A 21,194-nucleotide genomic window follows, 5' to 3' on the forward strand; every position below is an offset into this window, starting at 1 on the left:
AGATTGCTTTTATGTATTACATGTATAATTAAAAATTGTTTTTCTTAGTGAAGTAAGTAAAAACAGGAAGAGGGAGAGTGGCAGAAGTTTTACGCTGAAAGTATCCTGTGCATTGGGATTGCTGTTAGTCGGGTGCCCGTTTCCTGCTCTATGAACATCTGCCCTTCAGTTACGCCAACTCTGCTCCCCTGGAGACCTGATAAGGAAACAACAGCACGCACATTGCTAAGCAACACTACTGACGGTATACGTGACTCCTGACTGGTAACAGCATCTGGTCTGCTAGGAAATACAAGGGAACCACAACCACCATACTTTGGGACTTCCCTAAATGCAGTGACTCTTGGAACAAGCACGTCCTCTCTGCCTGACTCAAACCTTGGTGGGACATACAGGTCAAAAAATATCACAAAGCCAAGCGTGAGTCACACAGGCATTTTAGATTTGCTCCAAGTGAGCCAGCTATGTGTGGAAAAGTCCTTTTCAAATGCTAAATAGCCTACGCTATTTTTCATGACTGACACCTAAACTGCCTTTTAAACTATAAATACTCCATTTTAATCATTCCCCAAGTTAGATGTAAGCAACACTATTTTACATTCAATTAAACTAAGGTATTTTTGGTGAATACCAAGGAATAAAACTTAAATTCATTACACAACTGTAGTAAATTTATGATTCAAATAAATTTTATCTATTAATTTCCCAAACCACTATGGAAAGTTAAATCCTTCCTTTTATATAATACAACACAGTGTGGGACTATATAAAAACTAAAAAGAAGAAAAAAAATTTCCAAGGAGTTAGCCTTCAAGTTAATGTCTTGAGAAAAAAAAAGATTTTTATGTCATTTAAAAATCAAAATCACTTCCTAAGAAAAACTACCCTGAATGTAAATCACAGTAGGGAAAATATATATATATCACTCTTGATGAATAAAGATGAGACAAAACTTGCCAAAATGTAAGTGTGAATATGCTTTAAACAGCAAAGAATGATACTTGAAATAGTGCAAATAAAAATGCCAAAGTAACATAATACAACACGAAATCAAATTTGTGATTCAGCTTTTTAAAAATTATGGTGCCAGTAACTGTCTAGTGTGAGACAGCTATTTCAACTGGTTATAGAATGGTATGAACAGAACCAAATTCAGCATGGTCAATGCAACACAGAAAACTTCCTTTTAAGTCAGATTCTATGCCATCACTTCTTTTGAGGAGTATTAAAATGCGTTTAGCTCCCCAAACCCACTCACATTCTGTTTTACTAGTTTTAGGAAGGATCCAGGAACATGCTTTTTTTTTTTTTAAAGTGCTGATTCTGGGGAACCCCAGAATAGGACTTCAAAGGGGCATTGATCATCCCCAGTCCGCTGCCAGAATCAGGTCAGAGGGAGGGATTTCACACATTACACACATGTATAAGTTTTTTCCTTTTCTTGGAAATCTTTATTCCAAGTATCACTAAGTCTTACAATGGATGATAAGGCGAAATGTGTCTGTTTTAACTGAATTCCTTAATGATATGTATCAACTTCAGAATGGTTTTTAACCTGTGACGACAGGAAGAAAGAAAATGGAAGAATGGGGTACGGATAATGTTTCACTTCTTAAAGAAAAAAGTGAGAAGTCTGAAGCAAGTATGGCAAAAAGCTCATATCTCTCATTAAATCTGAGTGAAGCTTAATTTGAATATCATTATAGTAGTTCCCCCCTTATCTGTGGTTTCACTTTCCACAGTCAACCATGGCTCAAGAATATTAAATGGTAAATTTCAGAAATAAACAATTCATAAGTTTCAAATTGTGCACCGGTCTGAGTAGTGTGATGAAATGTCCCGCTGTCCCACTCCTTCCCACCTGGGATGTGACTCATCCCTTTGTGCAGTGTCTGCACGCTGTATATGCTCCTCGCCTGTTAGTCATTTAGTAACCATCTCAGTTATCAGATAGTCCAAATCACCCTTAGTTTACTTCAGAATGCCATATTCACATAACTTTTATTACAGAATATTGTTACAATTGCTTTATGTTATTATTATTATTTTGTTAATCTCTTACCATGCCTAATTTATCAATTAAACTTTATCCCAGGTATGTATGTATAGAAAACACATCATATATACAGGGTTCAGTACTATCCAAGCTTTCAGGCATCCACTGGGGGTCTTGGAATGTATCCCTCTCAGCAAAGGGGAGACCACGGTGTTTGCCACACTTTTGCGTATGCTTAAAATACTTAATATTTTTTAAAGAAATGTAAATGCATATTACCCCAAAAAGCTGGACAGTACAAGACCATCAGTATAAGGCACCACACAGTCAATCAAAGCCCTTCGATAGATAACTTTTATGTTGGAAGGATGCATTGATTTCACACCCCTCGTGTTGGTTACAGAAAAACAAGCATGACCAGCTTGCACTTGCTTAAAGCAATGCTGTTTTTCACAGTAAGCGAGAAGATTTAAGTCATGATGGAAGGAAACTTCCCCCCTTGGGTTCACATACCTGTGTCACTACCAGGTCCTGTTGACAAAGCTGGCATGATGAAGGCTGGACACTGCACTCCAAACACTCACTGCTCAGAAAGCCGCAGGGAATTCCAGCTCAACAGCCCGCAGCCACGCTGTCTACCAAGAATTATATATCGCGCAGGCTGTTTCTACAAAGAAAAGGAACAGTTTTAAATAATAAGGAAGATTACTAAATTGCAATATTCTGTAACTAATTTGTATTTCAACCCACTACGAGAGAGATCACAACTCTTCAGAATTTTTTTACAGACTACATGCAAATATTAAGCGTGAGAGTTTTTTATTTTGATGTGAAATTTCTAATTAAAAACATGAAAGTTCTTCATGGATGTATCAAGACTTCCTCAAAGATTTTTACCATTGGTTTGAGGACAGATGAATGCGTAGATGGAGAAGTTAAAGAAGCTTTCGTAAGCCAATGCCATTCCAATATTCCTTCCCCTGTTATAATTCTAAGCTATTATTTCTAATGTAGAACAGAAACTTTATAAATTGTCAACAATTTATAACTAATTGTAATTTTTAAAAATAGCTCATCCTAATATGACAACTGCAAAATTCTCTAACTGAAAACTGCAAATAACCTTGAAATACTAAAACTGAAGCAAGATGTTATCCTAGATTTACAGTCGTGTTAACAATCTAAACTAAACCTAACAATCCAAGCTACTATACAAAAGTAAATTATTTTAGTAAAAATTAAACTTTGCTGTATTTTGGAAAATACCAATTTTTTTCAATAACTATTTTAACTAACGTTTATCCCAAAATAAGCAGTAAAGACATTAATTATAGTAGTTAAGAGCAAAAACTTAGAACTTAGAGTTTAGCCTAATCTCTAATCAGTGCTAGATCTGTGGTTTAGGACAAGTTATTTAATCTTATTAAGCCTCAATCACCTTACATGCAAATGGAGGTAACAGCAATTTAGAATTGTCTGACAATTAAATACACTAAGGCACACAACACAGCTTCTGGCACATGGCAAGCAAAAAATAAATGCTGGCTATTATGACTGGAGTTGTTTAATTCAGGTAATGAGATTATAAAATGAAAACATAAAAGAAAGTAGCAAGATTAAAATTTACATTGGCCTAACACCTAGAAGGAGGCCATGTGGTTTAAATTTGGACCACTGCTGCCTAATAACGGAAAAAACACTGCATTTACATTTTTTTAGAAATCTCAGCAGAACCACACAATGTGTTTAAGTTTGTTTTTAATACATTTTCACCAGTTCTCTATAAAGCAAATTCAGTAATTTAAAAGCATATTTTAATACATGTTAACAAGAGAAACAGATATTGCAAATATTCGAAAAACTGCCTCACTTCAATTCTTAAAACCTTTCAATTGATGATTCAAATTACAAAATAAAGAAAAACGGGCTTGCCAAATTTCACTTGAAAAAGTCCAAACTGTAAAATTCTATTAAAGCCTTCTAAATTAGCTTTTTAATTACCAAAGTGAATGGAGTATTAAAAAATTCCCCATCAAGTAGTCTGGTCGAAGATAGTCTAGTCTATCTTGTACAATGTCTTGAACTTTGCTTTGTATTATTACAAAGTTAATATACACATAGAAATCTATACAGAGAGGAGTGTTGATTAAAAATACGAGCAGTTGTTTTAAATACCAAATGAAAATATAAATCACGAAGCTAAAAATAAAAATAAGAGAGAAAAAAACAGAGCAAAGTTTCATTAATGGTCACCTCTGAAGCTCGTTTTTCCCAATAGTTTTAAAAGGCAATTGCTTTGCTTTTATAAATTATTCTAACAATCAGGATTAAGATTCAACTACATAAAAGGGTTCCTAAATTCAAACACAAAGATAGTCAAAAACAGACCAGACAATTCAAAGAATGCGTTCAATAAGTAGACTTTTTTTGCTGCTGGAGAAAAAAAAAGAGGAAATGGTTAGCATTTGTAAAGTGTATACACACACATTTCTACCAGTAGAGCAATATATGTGTGTGTGGGGGGGGTGGGGGGTAGGTAGTTGTTATATGTATGTGAGTATGTAATTTAAGCTCTTTATGCTATGAGAAAAATCGTAATAATTTGTATGGTACAGACTGCCTAACTACAAAAAGACACATACCATGCAAGCTACCACTTTCTACTTGACTTTAAAAAGTTACAATGTTTCACTTTTATAAACCACATACACCATATAAGCAAACTTATGCTTATATCAAACAAACATTCGATTAACACTAAGACAACCTTACAGTCCACATCAAAACATTATTCTGATTTGATACTGCTTCTGTACATATATGCCATATGTGAAAGGCCTTAGCAGTTCTCGTTTTTTATTTCATAATGAACACTCAAGTTAAATTTTTCCAAAGTTCTGTTATTTAAGAAATATATGCTACAAAGTAATTATCTTCTCAGAACACATATAAGTATATTAATAAAAAATAAATGGTTTAATAAAATTCCAACCATTAAAATGCTTAATATTTTGTGGAACGAAGCAGAATTGCTGGGTTTAACTTGCAAACTGAGCTAAATTTTTGTAGTAATCATGTTATTTTCTTTGGCTAAATTTATTGAAAATGCTTTGGAATTTGTCAGAACCCAGCCATAATTATTACTGACTGTTGTATGGAATCGATTTACTACAACACAAAAATACCAGCTGTTACAGTTTGTCCTGAGAGGGATTACCAAATATTCTTAAATTGAAGTTCAATCCATCTTTCTATAAAAAAGAGAGAGCCTCAAACGCCAGGAACATAACAGTGGTATCAAGTGCACCTGAAGCATTTACAATACCCAATAGAACCATTACAACCCTCCTTTAAAAAGGCTTATTTTTGAAATTTCATTATTCCAGTTGTACCTTGCTTCTATATATCACACTGTATCAGGTTCTTCTGGCATCTATCATGTGGAAACAGTGAAATATGTGAAGGTCTACGAGCTTACAATGTCCAATTTCTGCCAGGCCCTGGGTAACCAACGCTTAGGGTTCCCATGGCACTTGTGACATCTAGTGGTCAACCGCAGAAGTGCAAGTGTTTGTAGCAAAGATTTTGCGTTTTCAGTAGACCAAATATTGTCTTATTGCACCCAGTGAAATACTCACCTGCAAAAAAAAACAAACAAATATGCACACACACACACTATTAAAGAAATATATACTTCTCCTGTGTCTCCTCTACTCTCAATACTCACTACAACACTCCTTCACTTCTGGTTCAGATAAGGTTTTCACACATCAAGCAATTCTACATCAGCGAGAAGCCTACAATTTAATTCAATTCTGACACTTTCTACCTGGAGATAGCATCAGATCCCACAGGTTAAAGGCTCAGTCCTACAAGACCTCCCCGCCCTCTTCAGATGCCAATCGAAAGTCCAGGTTGTCACCTGTGCTTCTGATCTATTAACCATAAACACAACTCCCTCCCTGGGGTAATTTGCTAGAGCCACTCAAAGAACTCAGGAAAACATTTACTTACTAGATCACCAGTTTATTATAAAAGGATATACTCAAGCACAGCCAGATGGAAGAGATACATAGGTAAGATACATGGGAAGGAGCACAGAGTTTTCATGTCCTCTCCCCACACCTCCACATGTTCACAAACCCAGAAGCTCTCTGCACCCCATCTTTTGAGCGTTCATGGATTCTTCATACATAGTCGTGTTGATTAAATCATTGGCCATTGGTGACTGATTCAATCTCCAGCCCCACTTCAGTGGGATGGAGCTGAAAGTTTCAACCTTCTAATCAAGGTTGATATCCTGGCAACCAGCCTCCATCCTTAGGGGCTTTCCAAAAGTCACCTCATTAATATAAACTCAGGTGTGGTTGAACAAGCCACCTTTATCACTCTTACCACTTAGGTAATTCCAAAGGTCTTAGGAGCTCTGTACCAAAAAAACAGGAGTAAGACCAAAGATATGTTTCTTATTATAAATCACAATATTACACACACCCACAGAGTTAATGCAAATGAATAAAGTACTGGACTGCATATTCAAACACATTTCCTCGCAAGTTGGGGGTAGTATTCCAGAATATGAAAACTTTTAATTAGCTGCCATAAATATTTAATAATCATATTAACATCCTATCATTTCAGGAGACCATAACTATACCCAGTAATCCAACTGTAGATTACTTCACCAGAGACAAATAGACGAAAGTTATACTTTCAAAATCTAATAGAGCAATAAAATAACACAAACAAAAGTAAACACTTTTATAAATGTAATATAAAAGATATTTTCTAAAAGCTCCATTTTTACAAATCAAACATCAAAGATTTTCAAAAGGCTGAAAGATTCGTTGGTTATATTATCAAATGCAAGCAGCAAACTGGTATCATAACAGTATTCAAACTTTCATGAATAATAATTGTAAGAAAATAAAGGTGGCAACACAGCTAAGTGGCATAAATCTGCTTATATAAAGTGGTATTTATACCAGCAGTTCTGAAAGTGTGGTCTGCAGACCCCAGTGGACTCCAAGAGCTTCTCAGAGGGGGTGCATGAGGTCAAATTATTTTCATAAAAATATTTTAATAGTGTAATATGTTAATTATATTAATATTGATTATGTTGATATACTGACAATATTTTAATAATTTTTAATTTTTATAAAAATAAAAATGTTATTTGCGTTTTGCACTACATTCACATTTGCACCAATGATGAAAAGCTATGCTGGGCAAAACTACTGGTACCAAACTGAAATTATTCCCCCTTGTATTCTTCACTGCTAAACACTCTCATTAAAAAGAAAAAGGAAGAGAAAAAAGTTTATTTTAGAATGGCCTCAGTGAAGCAGTAAAAATTAATAATTAACTGACAGGTATCTATCTTTTTAATACTCTGTGATGAAATGGGAAGTACAGAGAAAGTGCTGCTGTTGTAAACGAAGTAATGGTTGCCTTAAAGAAAGCACTGTGTGAGCGTTTTTGTAAACTGAACCAGTCATTTTTTCATGTAACACCATTTTTACTTGAAACCAACAACTGAAAGACAAATTATTCAGGCTACTCAGATTAACCAGGCTTGAGTATTTGGCAAACATTTTCTTGCAAATGAATGAAGTGAGTCTGGGACTTCAAAGAAAACTGACAGTGTGTCGCTAAGGATAAAACATGAGCTTTCAGGCAAAAAACTAGAATTTTATAAAACTTGCATCCACTAGAGGCTGTCCTCACTTTGAAAGGTATCGTGTTAACTGAGAAATGCAAACGTGCTGGAATTCAGTCCCCACTTTGCATAGTTCCATTGGCCTCCCAAAGTCTCTTCGGAGAAGATCAGTGGTGATATTGATAAATGATTCTTTTTATATTGTGTCAAGATTTGGACAGTGAACCAGTATTTTCGAAATTATCAATGCATAATATAATAAAAATCATGCATGAATAAAACATTCATTCAAAGTACAAGCTAGACCGATGGATTTTAAAACTCCAGTGTGAAAAATTTATTGACATATTTTCAGATTCCACATTTAAACTCTCTTTAAGAAACAATCACACAAGTTTTAGTGTTTTACCAAAGAATATCCACAACTAACTGAATAGGCTATTAAAATACTCCTCCCTTTCCCAACTGCAGATCTGTCTGAGGTTGGATTTTCTCCAAATCCTTCAACCACAACACATAGCAACAAATTGAAAGTATACACACATATGAGAATACAACTGTCTTCTATTAAGCCACCCATTAGAGAAATTCCCAACTCATTAATGTTTTCATTAGGGGGGGAAAAAGTTATTTTTCATAAAAACGTTATTTATGTTAACATGTAACAAGTTTAACATTATTTTTAAAGGAATGGAAACAATTTTTTAATTTCCAATTTCAATTTAATCCACATAAACAAAATTCTTTGGAGTCTTCACTAATTTTTAAGAGTATAAAAAGGTCCAGACCCCTAAAGTTGAGAACTGCTATTCTATGTCAGGGGTAGGCAAACTTTTTCTGCAAAAGACAGTAAACATTTTAGGCTCTGGGGTCCATGTGGTCTCTGTCTCAACATAGACATTACATAAATGAGTTGGTATGACTATGTTCCCCTAATACTTTATTTTGAGAAACAGGTAGAAGGTCAGGTGGGCTGACCACTTTCTATACCGTCACTCCTTTTCTGCTAGTGACTTAAAGATTTAAAAGTAGCATGCTTTACAGTAACATTTCTATTGGTCATCATTTAAATATTAAAAAACAGTAAGTTAAATTTTTTCGGTTTTTTATTATGCAGAAATGTATGTAAAATAATAGATGTGATTTTAAACTACGCAGTTCCTAATCCTAAAATCACATTTCGATTTTGACTAGTCCAAGAATCTTAGAATTTGTCACTACACATAGAAAATCAAAAATATGCTTACAACTGGGAACGCATTATGGCACTTTGTGTTAAGAAAATATGCTTTATACAATCAAATGCAAAAGAAATTCCTAGAGTTCAAGAAAAAGGGAAAAATTACGAACAATGAAAACATCCCACATTTTACAAACTCAGCAGGGTTCAGTTATTAAATAATACAAAAGTTACATATCTGCTTTCCACGAATGGAAAGGAAAATACCAAAGCCATGGAAAAGAAGAATCCCATTGAAAAAAATCCTATAAAACTTTAAAGACTTAAAAGAGGAAACGAGAGAACTGCTGCTTTATAATCCGCAGGTTAAGATGTCCAGGCTTTCAGACTGCTAGGAAAGTCTACAAGGAGCCCTGGCACACTTGCCCAGAAGGGGCAACGTAACCAAGAGTGCATCAAGGTTTCCCCTGGTCGGGGCTCTCGGTGGGAAGCCACACACTGCCACACTTATTCACTCAATTGCTCCTTGTCTGGAAGCACAGGTGTAACATGTGAACTGGCACTTACAAGCAATGACCTCATTCCAGACTACTCACACCATCTATAACAATTAGTGCACCAGGACCCCAGAGCGTTTTCTCAGACCGTCCCCAACCAAAACCAGTATCATTTCTACTGCTGCACACATCCCCCATCTCCTCATAGTGGGACATTTCTTCTCTGATGATGACCTTTCTTCCATCATATTTATTTTCTACCACTCACTACTAAAAAGTCTTGGATCGTCTTTAAGGTTATACCATTAACCATCAATGACCCACTTTTTTGTTTTGTGTTGTTTTTCTGTATTTCAGCTCATTCCTCTAATTGCTGGGGGCAGGGGAGAATAACTTCCTTACATTTTCCTTGCCTAATTCTCAATTCCAGATCCATCCCAATACTCCACCAGCATATTCTTAAGTCCCCTATTGGAAAAACATCTTGTCGTCATTTTTTATAATTAAGATACATCAATGTGATTTTATAATTTTGTTAGGCTTATGTTCCCCCACTAAATTTCCTTGAGGATGGAACCCATATCATCATCTGTCCCTAAAAACTGCATAACGGCCCCTATTCAGAAGGACTTTTACATGTTACCAGCACCAGCCTTGCAAGAGCTCTCTTCCCCTTCAAGGTCAGAGTTAACCTCACTATTTTACTTACGGAGACAGCACTGCCTAATGAAGAGAGAACAGACTTTGAAATGAGACAGACCACTTCTGCCTCACGGACTCCATGATCTTGGCCAGGTTATTTAATGAAATGAGATTAAATGTAATGACATAAGTAAAACACCTAATCTAAAGCAGCCAATCAACAGACGACAGCTTTTATTAACACTTTTCAACCTCATTTTCATCACTCTATTTCTCACTTCCTCTAACCTAGCAAACTTTTAAGAGGTCCTATAATGAAAAGAATACAGGTTTTGGTGGGAGACAGAGCAGTCTCTTCATTCTACCACTTACTACGTGCACAACTCACAGGGTATGAGACCTTGGAAAACCAAATAAAATAAATACACACTCACACATAATGTAAGTATGTGTGTGTGTGTGTGTGTGTGTGTGTGTACATATATACACACATGTATATGCATGTGTATTTATATTGTGTATATAGATATATATACACATTGTGTATATATATATCTATACACACACACATGTGTATGTACATATAAATGTTAATGATAGGTAACATTGAGTGCACATGATTTCCCAGACTCAACATGCATTGTTTCATTTAATTCTCACAATAATCCTATAACATAAGCATTATTATCATCATCTTATAAATGAGGAAACTGAATTTTAAGCAACTTGCCCTAAACCCACAGTCAGCATGTAAGAATCTAATGCCTTACAATAATAACCACACTACACAATGCTACCTCAACTGTGTTATTTAACCTTTCACATTCAGTGTTCTCAGCTGTCAAATGGAAATAATATTTATGACTCATTTACTTTTTGTGATGGCTAAATTAAACAACGTATCTAAAGCACTGGGAACACCACCAGATGCAAAAATATTAGCTCCCTTTAATATCCTTATTTATCCTATTTATTTACAAATAAGAAAAATGTCCATTTCATATCCACATCCTTTAGCTTGCTCTTCAGTCACCTAACAGCATGGCTTCTCTCATAGATCCAAAACCTCAGATAGGTTTGGAAAACAATATTCTCTACCTTCAGCCCATTGATTTTGAACACTTAGGCCTAGACCACATCTACAAAATCATACCCTATAAAAGCCATAAATATTTACAAAACCTATGGTCGCATCCTGCAAGGTGGCCAAGGATATTGTTCCTCTATGTTCTATAGAATTATAGTAAATTATGTTAGAAGTTCCAGAATATAACTGACTCTACTGTGTTCTTTCTCATGAACAAAATGTCACCATAGCATTAACCACAAATCACAGTTAGTAATTTCAAAAATTTCATGAGAAACCTAAAAATAAATCAGCCCAAGCAAGTCTTCTTAAAATTATGTATCACTTCCTATACAAATTGTTAACATTTATAAAAATAGAACAAGTGCTTATTAAAGAGTTGAATTTATTAAAGTATAACAGAGTTAACAAATGTATAGACCTCTAGCACTAAAGCCTCTAATGGAACAAAACTGGAAATCAAAAACAGAAGGAAAATTGAAAATCCACAAATATGTGGAAATTAAGCAACATACTCTTAAACAATCAATTAGACAAGGAGGAAGTCACAAGGGAAATTAGAAAATATCTTAAGACAAATGAAAATGAAAAACAACAACATATCAAATCTTAGGGGACACAGTGAAGCAATGCAAAAAGGGAAGTTTATAGCTGTGAACTTACAGTAAAAAAGAAGAAAAATCTAAAATCAATAACCCAACTTTATAACTCAAGGAACTGGAAAAGAACAAAGTTAGAAGGAGGAAATAATAAAGATTAGAGGAGAAATAAATGAAATAGAGAATAGAAAAAAAATCAATGAAACTAAGAGTTGTTTTTTTACAAAGCTTAGCTAAACTAAAAAAAAAGAGAGAAGATTTAAATAACTAAAATCAGAAATGAAAAAGAAGACATTAAAACTGATGCTACAGAAATAATAAGGATTACAAGAGGCTATTAACAATTATGTACCAACAAATTGGATAACATACAATAAATAAATAAATTCTAGAAATATACAACCTACCAAGACTGAATCATGACAAAAATGTAAAAATCTAAAAAGACCTGTAGTTAATAAGGAGATTAAAACAATAATCAAAGAACTTCCAGCAAAGAAAAGCCCAGAACCAGATGACTTCACTGGAGAATTCTACTAAACATTTAAAGAATACAAAACTTCCTCAAATTTTTCCCCATAATTGAGGAGGAGGGAACAGTGCTAAGCTCCTTCTATGAGGCCAGCATTACCCTGATACCAAAGCCAAACAAAAACATTACAAGAAAACTATAGACTAATATCCTTGATAAATATTAATTCAAAATCCCTTAAAAATCACTATCAAACCAAATTCAACAGCACATTAAAAAGGTTATTTTAAAAAAAAAAAGGATTATATACCATTACCAAGTGGGATTTATCCCACCGGGATGGTTCAACACATGAAAATCAATTAATGTGATACACCACATTTACCAAAATAAGAACAAAACCATGTGATCATCTCAATTCATGCAGAAAAAGCATTTGACTACATTCAATAACTTCCATGATTAAAACACTCAATAAACTAGCAATAGAAGGAAACTACCTCAACATAACAAAGGCCATGTATGAAAAGCCCACAGCTAGCATCATACTCAATGGTAAAAGACTGGAAGCTTTTCCTCTAAGATGAGCAACAAAGCAATGATGTCCACTCTCACCACTTCTATTCAACACACTAGAAGTTACAGCCAATACAATTAGGCAAGGAAAAGAAACAAAAGTCATCTAATTTTGGAAAGAAGTAAAATTATCTCTGTTCACAGATGACATTACATGATCTTATATGTAGAAACCCTAAAGATTCCACATACAAAAAAAAATATATTAAAACTATTAAACAGATTTAGCAAAATTGCAGAATATAAAATCAACACATAAAAATCAACAATTAATTTTCTATACACCAACAACAAACAATCCAAAAAGGAAATTAAGGAAACAATCACATTCACAATATCATCAAAAAGAATGAGATACTTAGGGATAAACTCAACCAAGGAGGTGAGAGCTATATACTGAAAAACTATAAAACCATCACTTAAAGAAATTAAAGAAGACATAAACAAATGAAAAGACATCCTGTTTTCAGACTGGAAGACTCATAATCGCGAAAATATTCATACTACCCAAAGCAATCTACAGATGCAATGCAATTCTTGTCAAAAATCCCAATGACATTTTTGGCAGAATAGAAAAACTAACCTACAATTCACATGAACCTTCAAGGAACCCTGAAACTCCAAAACAACCTTGAAAAACAAGAAAAAATTTGGGGGCCTCACACTTCCTGATTTCAAAACATATTACAAAGCTACAGTGATCAAAACAGTGTGGTATTGGCATAAACACAGACATACAGACCAATGGAACAGAATAGTGAGCCCAAGAAAAAACCCTCAGGCACATGGTCAAATGATCGTCCACCAAGGTGCCATGACTACTCAATGGGGAAAAGGCAGTCTCTTCAACAAATTGTATTGGGAAAACTGGATATCCACAGGCAAAAGAACTACAAGGTCTGACAATTAAGTTCATGAACTCTTCCTAGAAAAAGTGCTACATACCTCATTGCTGAATATCACTACAGTCACCTTTGAAGTACTCCCCTTGGGAAGCTATGCACTGATGACAGCGCCTAGTCTACCCTTCAAAGCAATTTTGGAACTCTTTTTCTGGAATGGCCATCAGAGCTGTCGTCGTATTACCCTTGATGTCCTGAATGTCATCAAAATGTCTTCCTTTCAATTATTTCCTTTATTATCTTTGGGTAAAGAAAGAAGTCATTGGGGGCCAGATCAGGTGAGTAGGGAAGGTGTTCCAATACAGTTATTTGTTTACTGGCTAAATACTCCCTCACAGACAGTGCCGTGGGAGCTCGTGCATTGTTATGATGCAAGAGCCATGAATTGTTGACAAAAAGTTCTGGTCATCTAACTTTTTACGCTGCCTTTTCAGCACTTCCGAATAGTAAACGTGGTTAACTGTTTGTCCAGTTGGTACAAATTCATAATGAATAATCCCTCTGATATCAAAAAAGGTTAGCAACATCTTTTTGTCTCTTGATTTGGACTGACAGAACATTTTTGGTCGTGGAGAATTGGCTGACTTCCATTGTGCACTTTGACGCTTTGTTTCAGGGTCATATTGGTACACCCATGTTTCATCATCAGTGATAACAGAGCCCAAAACATCATCTTTCCTCTCCAAAAGGTCTTGGCAAACTTCAACTCTCCTTTGCTTTTGTTCATCAGTGAGCTCCTTCTGGACCATTTTTCCACACACCTTTCCCATGTCAAGATTTTCAGTTAAGATTTTCCTAACTGTTTTTCTGTTGATGTTTACTTGGTCTGCTATGCTTCTCACAGTTAGCCAATGATTTTGACACACAATTCGACGAAATTTCTGCAATGTTTTCGTCAGTTCTGCTCGTTACTGGCCGCCCTGACCTCTCTTCATCAGTGACATATTCTCTCCCCTCAGAAAAATGTTTAATCCATTTGTACACTGCCGTTTTCTTCATGACATTATCCCCATAAACTTGAACTGACATTTCCCTGATTTCACTTCCACTCTTGCCAAGTTTAACAAGAAATTTAATGTTTATTCACTGCTCTAATTCAAGCTCAGACAGTCTCACGATGGCACACAAAAACACACAACAATAATGAATGCCACTCAGGAAGACACCACCACACGTCGACACAAACACAGCTGTGAAACTGATATACCAAGGTTATGAAACCTCACCAAGCTGCTTGTACAGTGCTGCCAATGTAAGCGCATGGTGGCAAGTTTGCAAACTTAATTGTCTGACCTCCATACATAAAAATTAACACAAAATAGATTAAATACCTAAACATAAGACCTAAAAGTATAAAACTCCTAAAAGAAAACATATGGAAAAATTTCACGACTTTGAATTTGGTCATAATTTCTTGGATATGACACCAAAAGCACAGGAACAAAAGTAAAAATAGACAAATGGGATTACATAAAACTTAAAAAACTTCTGCAAAACAAAGGCAACAATCAATAAAGTGAAAAGACAACCTACAGAAGGGATATTTGCAAATCATATATCTTATAAGGGGTTAATATCTGAAATATATAATGAGCTCCTACAACTCAACAACAACAAAAAATACAAAATGAGCAAACGACTTAAAGAGACATTTCTCCAAAAAGCACATGCCAACAAGCACGCGAAAAGATACTCAACATCATTAATCATTAGAAAAAATGTAAATCACAATGAGATATCACCTGGTATCCATTATGATGGTTACTATCCAAAAAAACAGAAAATAACTGTTGGTGAAAATGTGAAGAAACTGGAACCTTGTGCGCTGCTGGTGAAAATTTACAACAGTGTAGCCACTATGGAAAACAGTACGGAGGTTCCTCAAAAAATTAAAGATAGAATTACCATATTGAGGCAGGATAGGTAGCCTAGGAAACTGACAACCCATCCCCCCGAGCCCCCCCCCCGCCCCCAGTTCTGGAGGAACCAAATAAGGAAGAAAAAACAGGAAACTTCTTTTCCCAGGAGGAGGAGATAAATGAACCACGTCAATGGGATGTCACCAATTCCCACCAGGGAGGGATAGAAACCCCTGATCGTGACCTCCTCGGCGTAACTTGTTCACTGAGTTCACCCGCACTTTCCTCTCAAGTGTGTATTTTCATTTTGAATGAATTACTTTCGCTTTCCTGCATCTGTCTCACTCCTGAATTCTTTCTTGTGCAGAGACAAGAAGCCAATCACCGCTGCTCCGGGTTGAGTCCTCTCTTGGACATCCCTGTCAGCCTCCAGTGACAATATGACCCAGGAGCAATTCCTCTTATCCAAAAGAACTGAAAGTGTAATTTCTAAAAGTATCTGCAAATCCATGTTCACTGCAGCATTATTTACAATAGCCAGCCAACGGGTGAAAGCAAATCAAATGCTCATAGACAGATAAACAAAATGTAGTATATAATACATACATAGGAATACTATTCACCTTAAAAAAGGAAATCCTGTCACATGCTACAGCATGGATGAACCTTGAGGACATTATGCTAAGTGAAATAAGCCAGGCACAAAAAGACAACTGCAATGTGAGTCCACTTATATGACGTATTTAAAGTAACGAAACTCATAGAAACAGAAAGTAGAATGGTTGTTGCCAGGGCCTAAGGGGAGGGAGAAATAGGGAGTTGTTTATTGGGTATAGAGTTTCAGTTTTGCAGTATAAAAAAGTTCTGGAGATCTATTACTTAAGACTATGAAACTGTACACTTAAAAATGGTTAATAGAGTAAATTTTGGTATGTGCTTTTTACCACAACTAAAAAAAAAAAAAATGAGTGCAACACTGGAAGACAGACTAAGGAAGAAATGAAATTACTACAAACTAATAGGCAGAATAGTTGCCCCATAATCCAGATATTACTATCAGAGATGGGAAAGTTTAATTCTAGTAACAAGCAAAGTGATTTAAGCAACAGTTGCAAATACAAGCTAGTCTTCATAGCAGAGTGTGGACAGCTGTCTTGGAACTCATGTTTGAAACACATAAATCACTGTTGTACTTAGACTCACTAATAAAAACTTTGTCAGAGGGGAGGTACTAATGCCAGCCTATAAATGTGGGGTGTTATAAATGGTTTTAACTATCACTACCTCCAGTTATGAATGACAACCCAATTGCTATACCAAAGAATGTAATGTAGTGAACTTAACAACATTAATTTATTTTGGAAATTTTTCTATTTGTGGTTGGACAACGATGCTACCCAACAAAGTTTCTGTTGTTGTTGGAATCGTTTGCTACTGAAACACAACCCAGCCCATCCTGACTCACACACTGATCATTTGCAAAAACCAATGGTATAATTTTTAAATATACATCATTTACTCTAAGTATTTACATTGTTATTTACTGGGTGCTAATTAATATTGTGTGGCTCAACACAAGAGTTCCTAAAAATGTAGCTATCTAAAAAACATCTGCAATGAATCTGGATATTTATAAACATGATTTCATGTGTTTACTGACTAGACAATAGAAATCATGCAAATTGTCCAGTTTTATCAGTTTCTCAGGCCCTACAACAGAGCTATAAAGAAATAAGCTTTCCAAAAATCAATTTTCATTTGTATATTAATTATATCATAATACCAAAGTTAATTGTATTTTCTCATTAAGGACAGCACTAAAGAGGTAAACTAAATGTAATACTTAATGGTTGTTAATGCATATTTACATATGTATTTTTTAAAGCTATCATAGATAGTGATAAAAGAAATATGTAATCTAAAAGCACCGTTAATTTATGATACAAGCAACTTTATACTGAGTTAGGTTTTCATTCATGGTGGTCTGTCTTTACACTCCTAGGAAAATCCTGACTTTCTTGCATGGGAGCTTACAAATACATTCATATTTCCTAGATTCTAACATAGTCATCTACTTTAATGATTTGCAAAGCTGAAAACAAAAAAAGAATAGTTCCTTTCAAGAACAATTCAAGACCCTAATGTTGTATGATACAGAATAGTGACTCCTATATCAACTAAAAGAAAATCCGTTCTGCATTGACCCTTCATGTATTAAATAGTAAAGAATCTCATATTTGAAGTCAGTTATACCCAAAGATAACTTTAAGAATAGTTCACTGTTCATATACTTTTGCATGTTATTTTCTTCAACTATGTCCACACTTACACTTCATTATTATTAATTGCTGGAATCTACTAACTATACTGCAAAATTTTTAATTTGCCTATCACAGCTCTGAAAAGGATTATTTTTGTTTCCAGAGTGAACCAAATGAATGGAAAAGGGAAAAGTTAACATTTCCAAAGTTTCATTGAAGATGGAACAAAAATTAAGTTGCTAAGGAAAATAACATGCCAATCATTGTTCAAAAACCATGAGAAACATTTACACAAAAGAACATTTCACAGAACTTCTCAAAGCCTTTTAGGGTACTGTTAGACACACTATCTTATACTAACATACTCTGGAAAGATACAATGTGATAAAGAGAAACTCACCTTATGATTAATTTCTGTCAAGAAATCTAAAGGTTAGAGGAGGAATCTGACTGAAAAAAACAGTGTATGCAGGAACAGAAAAAAAATTAAAGACCATATGGAAGCCAGCTGTAAGTCACTTCCTATTCATACATTCTTGAGAGGAGACAGGCCCACACAAGAAATGGCAAATGACGCAAACTGTGTGCACATCAACACAGCTTTAGCTTTCACAGGTTTTTCCCCAAATGGCATCTTACCGTGTTTCCCTGAAAAAAGACCTAGCCGGACCATCAGCTTGTTGCTTTTAGAGCAAAAATTAATATAAGACCTGGTATTGTATTGTATTATATTATATTATATTATATTATATTATATTATATTATATTATATTATATTATATTATACCGGGTATTATGTTATGTTATGTTATGTTATGTTACATTATATTATATATTATATAAGACAGGGAATTCAATGCTGAGTAACACATCCAAAAGTCCTTGCCTTCATGTATCTTATATTCGAGTAGCAAAGACAGACAGTACACAAGATAAATGGAATCTAGGTAGCATATTAGAGTGTGATAAGCACTAAGAAGAAACATTAAGTGAGGGTGAGAGTGTGTGGAGATGTTAGAAAGGGAGGCCCTGGGGCACCACTACCGTGTTTCCTAGTGTCTTAGAATAGCGTTTGCCATAATAATAAGCAGCTCCATAAGTATTTATTGAATGATGAACACTGGAATCTTTACCAATTTTAGCTATAGTATTATACAAGATGTTTTACGCCTGTGCCCACCCCCTCCCTTGTTTTCCTGCCAAAGGAGGAAGTGTTGCTACTCATTGATCATAATGTAAAATACTGACCAGACCAAAGGTATAGCAGGCAAATTCCCTACTAATTAAAGATCCTAAAAGGTCAGCATCTGTGTATAGTGTATAGCACCTTTTGGCGTTTCCAGCTTCCTGCTCTTCCCACCACCGCCCTCCACCCGTGGTAAGGGGATCACATTAGTGCCAGTCAGCTTGCCTATGTTCACTCTCTCCATCACCCATGAGTTGGATCATACTTGTGCTGGTTGCACAACTGCTTTCTCACACAAACTTCTGCCAATCTGGGGCCCTGGCCTGGCCCTTCTTCCTCCTTTTGGGAGAAGGCTGGCCAGCTCCCCTCCTCCAGTGGAGAAGCGTGGCATGGGCCATTGCCCCGGCCAGGAACACTATTCTCTTCAACTACTGTACGCATTTGACCTTTTTTCTGGTTAAAAATGTTTTCTATGTTTTTTTAAGTTTCAATTTAAAATTTAATAGCACTTACCATATATCCATCTCTTGAAAGTCTCAGGAGGAGAGGAGGAAAATACTGTCTAACCACAAATTAATAACAGTAAACCAAGCCTTTGTGCCTTTGTGGATTCTCTTCTTGGATATAAAAGAACCCATTATCTTTACCCCCAAATCCTAACTTTCCTGATTTTATCGCCCTGAATGTCTCTCTCCGGATGTCCTTACTTTGGAGAGATGCCCACTGAAGTAACTGGGGATGTAGAGTAATGATATCTGCAACTCACTCTAAAATACTTCAGTAGATAAGTACATGAAGTAGGTAGGTAGGAAGCAGATACGGCAAAATGTTACCAATTGTTGGATCTAAGGTGGTCCTGTGGATATTATTCATTGTGCTGTTCTACTTTTCCATACATTTGACATTTTTGTGATAAATTTTTTGGAAAATCTTCTCAGTGTCTCCCAGCCTCTCCTACCTGAGTCATGTGTCTCCCTGGGATCCTCATCGGCCCACTTAGCAAATAGTGACCCTCAAATTGGTCTGTCCCCACCTCCAATCCTCCTGCACACTCCTGCCAGCATCTTCTTTCTAAGATACTTAAATGATCACGTTACTACTTTAAATAAAGCTATCAGATGACTCAACGGCACTCACGATACAGTTAACCTTCCTTAAAATCATGCATACCCTCCACTCTCTCCAGTTTCTTTCATCGCAAAAACCACACCAACACCCTCCTCAAATTTTCTATAAAACTACCTGCAGATCCCTGAATACACCATGTTATCTCACGCATCTGTGTATTTGCTCACTTTTGTTCCTCTACCTGCTTCGGATAAGGGTTTCACTGCATATCTGTCATCACACTGCCTAATGAGGAGCAGTATGAACAAAAAGAACCATAGTATGAGTGACAAGGAAGTCTCAATTATACATTAATACATTCTCTTATTCATATCTGGATATTACAATTCAGCAATTCCTTTGAAAATCAGCAGAGGGTGCCATAATGTCATTTTTAAAAAGGAAACTTAAAGTCATGCTAACAAAAGCAACTTTCATAACTTCAGATGGAAGGGTCTAAAAAAATTTTTCCTAGTTTTGTGATATAATTGATATACATCATTGTTTAAGTTTAAAGTGCACAGCACAATGGTTTGACTTATATACATTGTGAAACAATTACTTCTATACATTTAGTTAGCATCCATCATCTCATAAAGATACAATAAAAAAAGAAAGCAAAAAAATAAGAAAAATATATAGAGTTAACTAATATATATAGTCAGCATGCTATATATTGTATCCCCAATACTTTAACTGGAAGATTGTATCTTTTGACCACCTTTTTCCAATTTCCATCCCCCCATCCCCACCTCACACCCTGGTAACCACACACCTGATCGCTTTTTCAATGAGTTTGGAGTTCTAAATTAATATATATTTCTAATAAATAAGGAATTTGAAAATGAAAACAAATACCTATTGCCAACTTAATTTAAACAAATTCTCTTAATTTACAAAAGAAACCCCATGACAATACACCTTAAGTTCTAAATGTTATTACATCATCTTCCTACATTTAACTTGTAGGAATTTACCCTGAAAAATGACCACAAGAATGGACTGATCAATTTAAATAAAGTACACTGGAAAAAGGTTCAAGTTTTGAATGACGGTATCTTCATTACAGAGGTACTACTACTTCCTTCACAATTATCAACATGGAACTGACTCTGAAGCACAGGTATTTTGACTTCAATACATATTACCTGCACCAACACATGGGGCCTCG

General features: G+C 35.3%; 1 protein-coding gene across 1 annotated transcript in view; it reads right to left on the reverse strand.

Annotated features, from left to right (window-relative positions):
• The window catches only part of MPP7 (MAGUK p55 scaffold protein 7), a 242,799-nt gene that overhangs the window by 184,709 nt on the left and 36,896 nt on the right, over window positions 1-21,194 (reverse strand). The window contains exon 2 of the mRNA XM_033106666.1: window positions 2,510-2,663. Coding sequence (XP_032962557.1) covers window positions 2,510-2,546 — 37 coding nt within the window. The 5' untranslated portion in view covers window positions 2,547-2,663. The remainder of the gene's footprint in view (window positions 1-2,509; window positions 2,664-21,194) is intronic.

Source organism: Rhinolophus ferrumequinum, chromosome 5 (genome assembly GCF_004115265.2).
Source record: "Rhinolophus ferrumequinum isolate MPI-CBG mRhiFer1 chromosome 5, mRhiFer1_v1.p, whole genome shotgun sequence".
Classification (NCBI taxonomy): Eukaryota; Metazoa; Chordata; class Mammalia; order Chiroptera; family Rhinolophidae; genus Rhinolophus; species Rhinolophus ferrumequinum.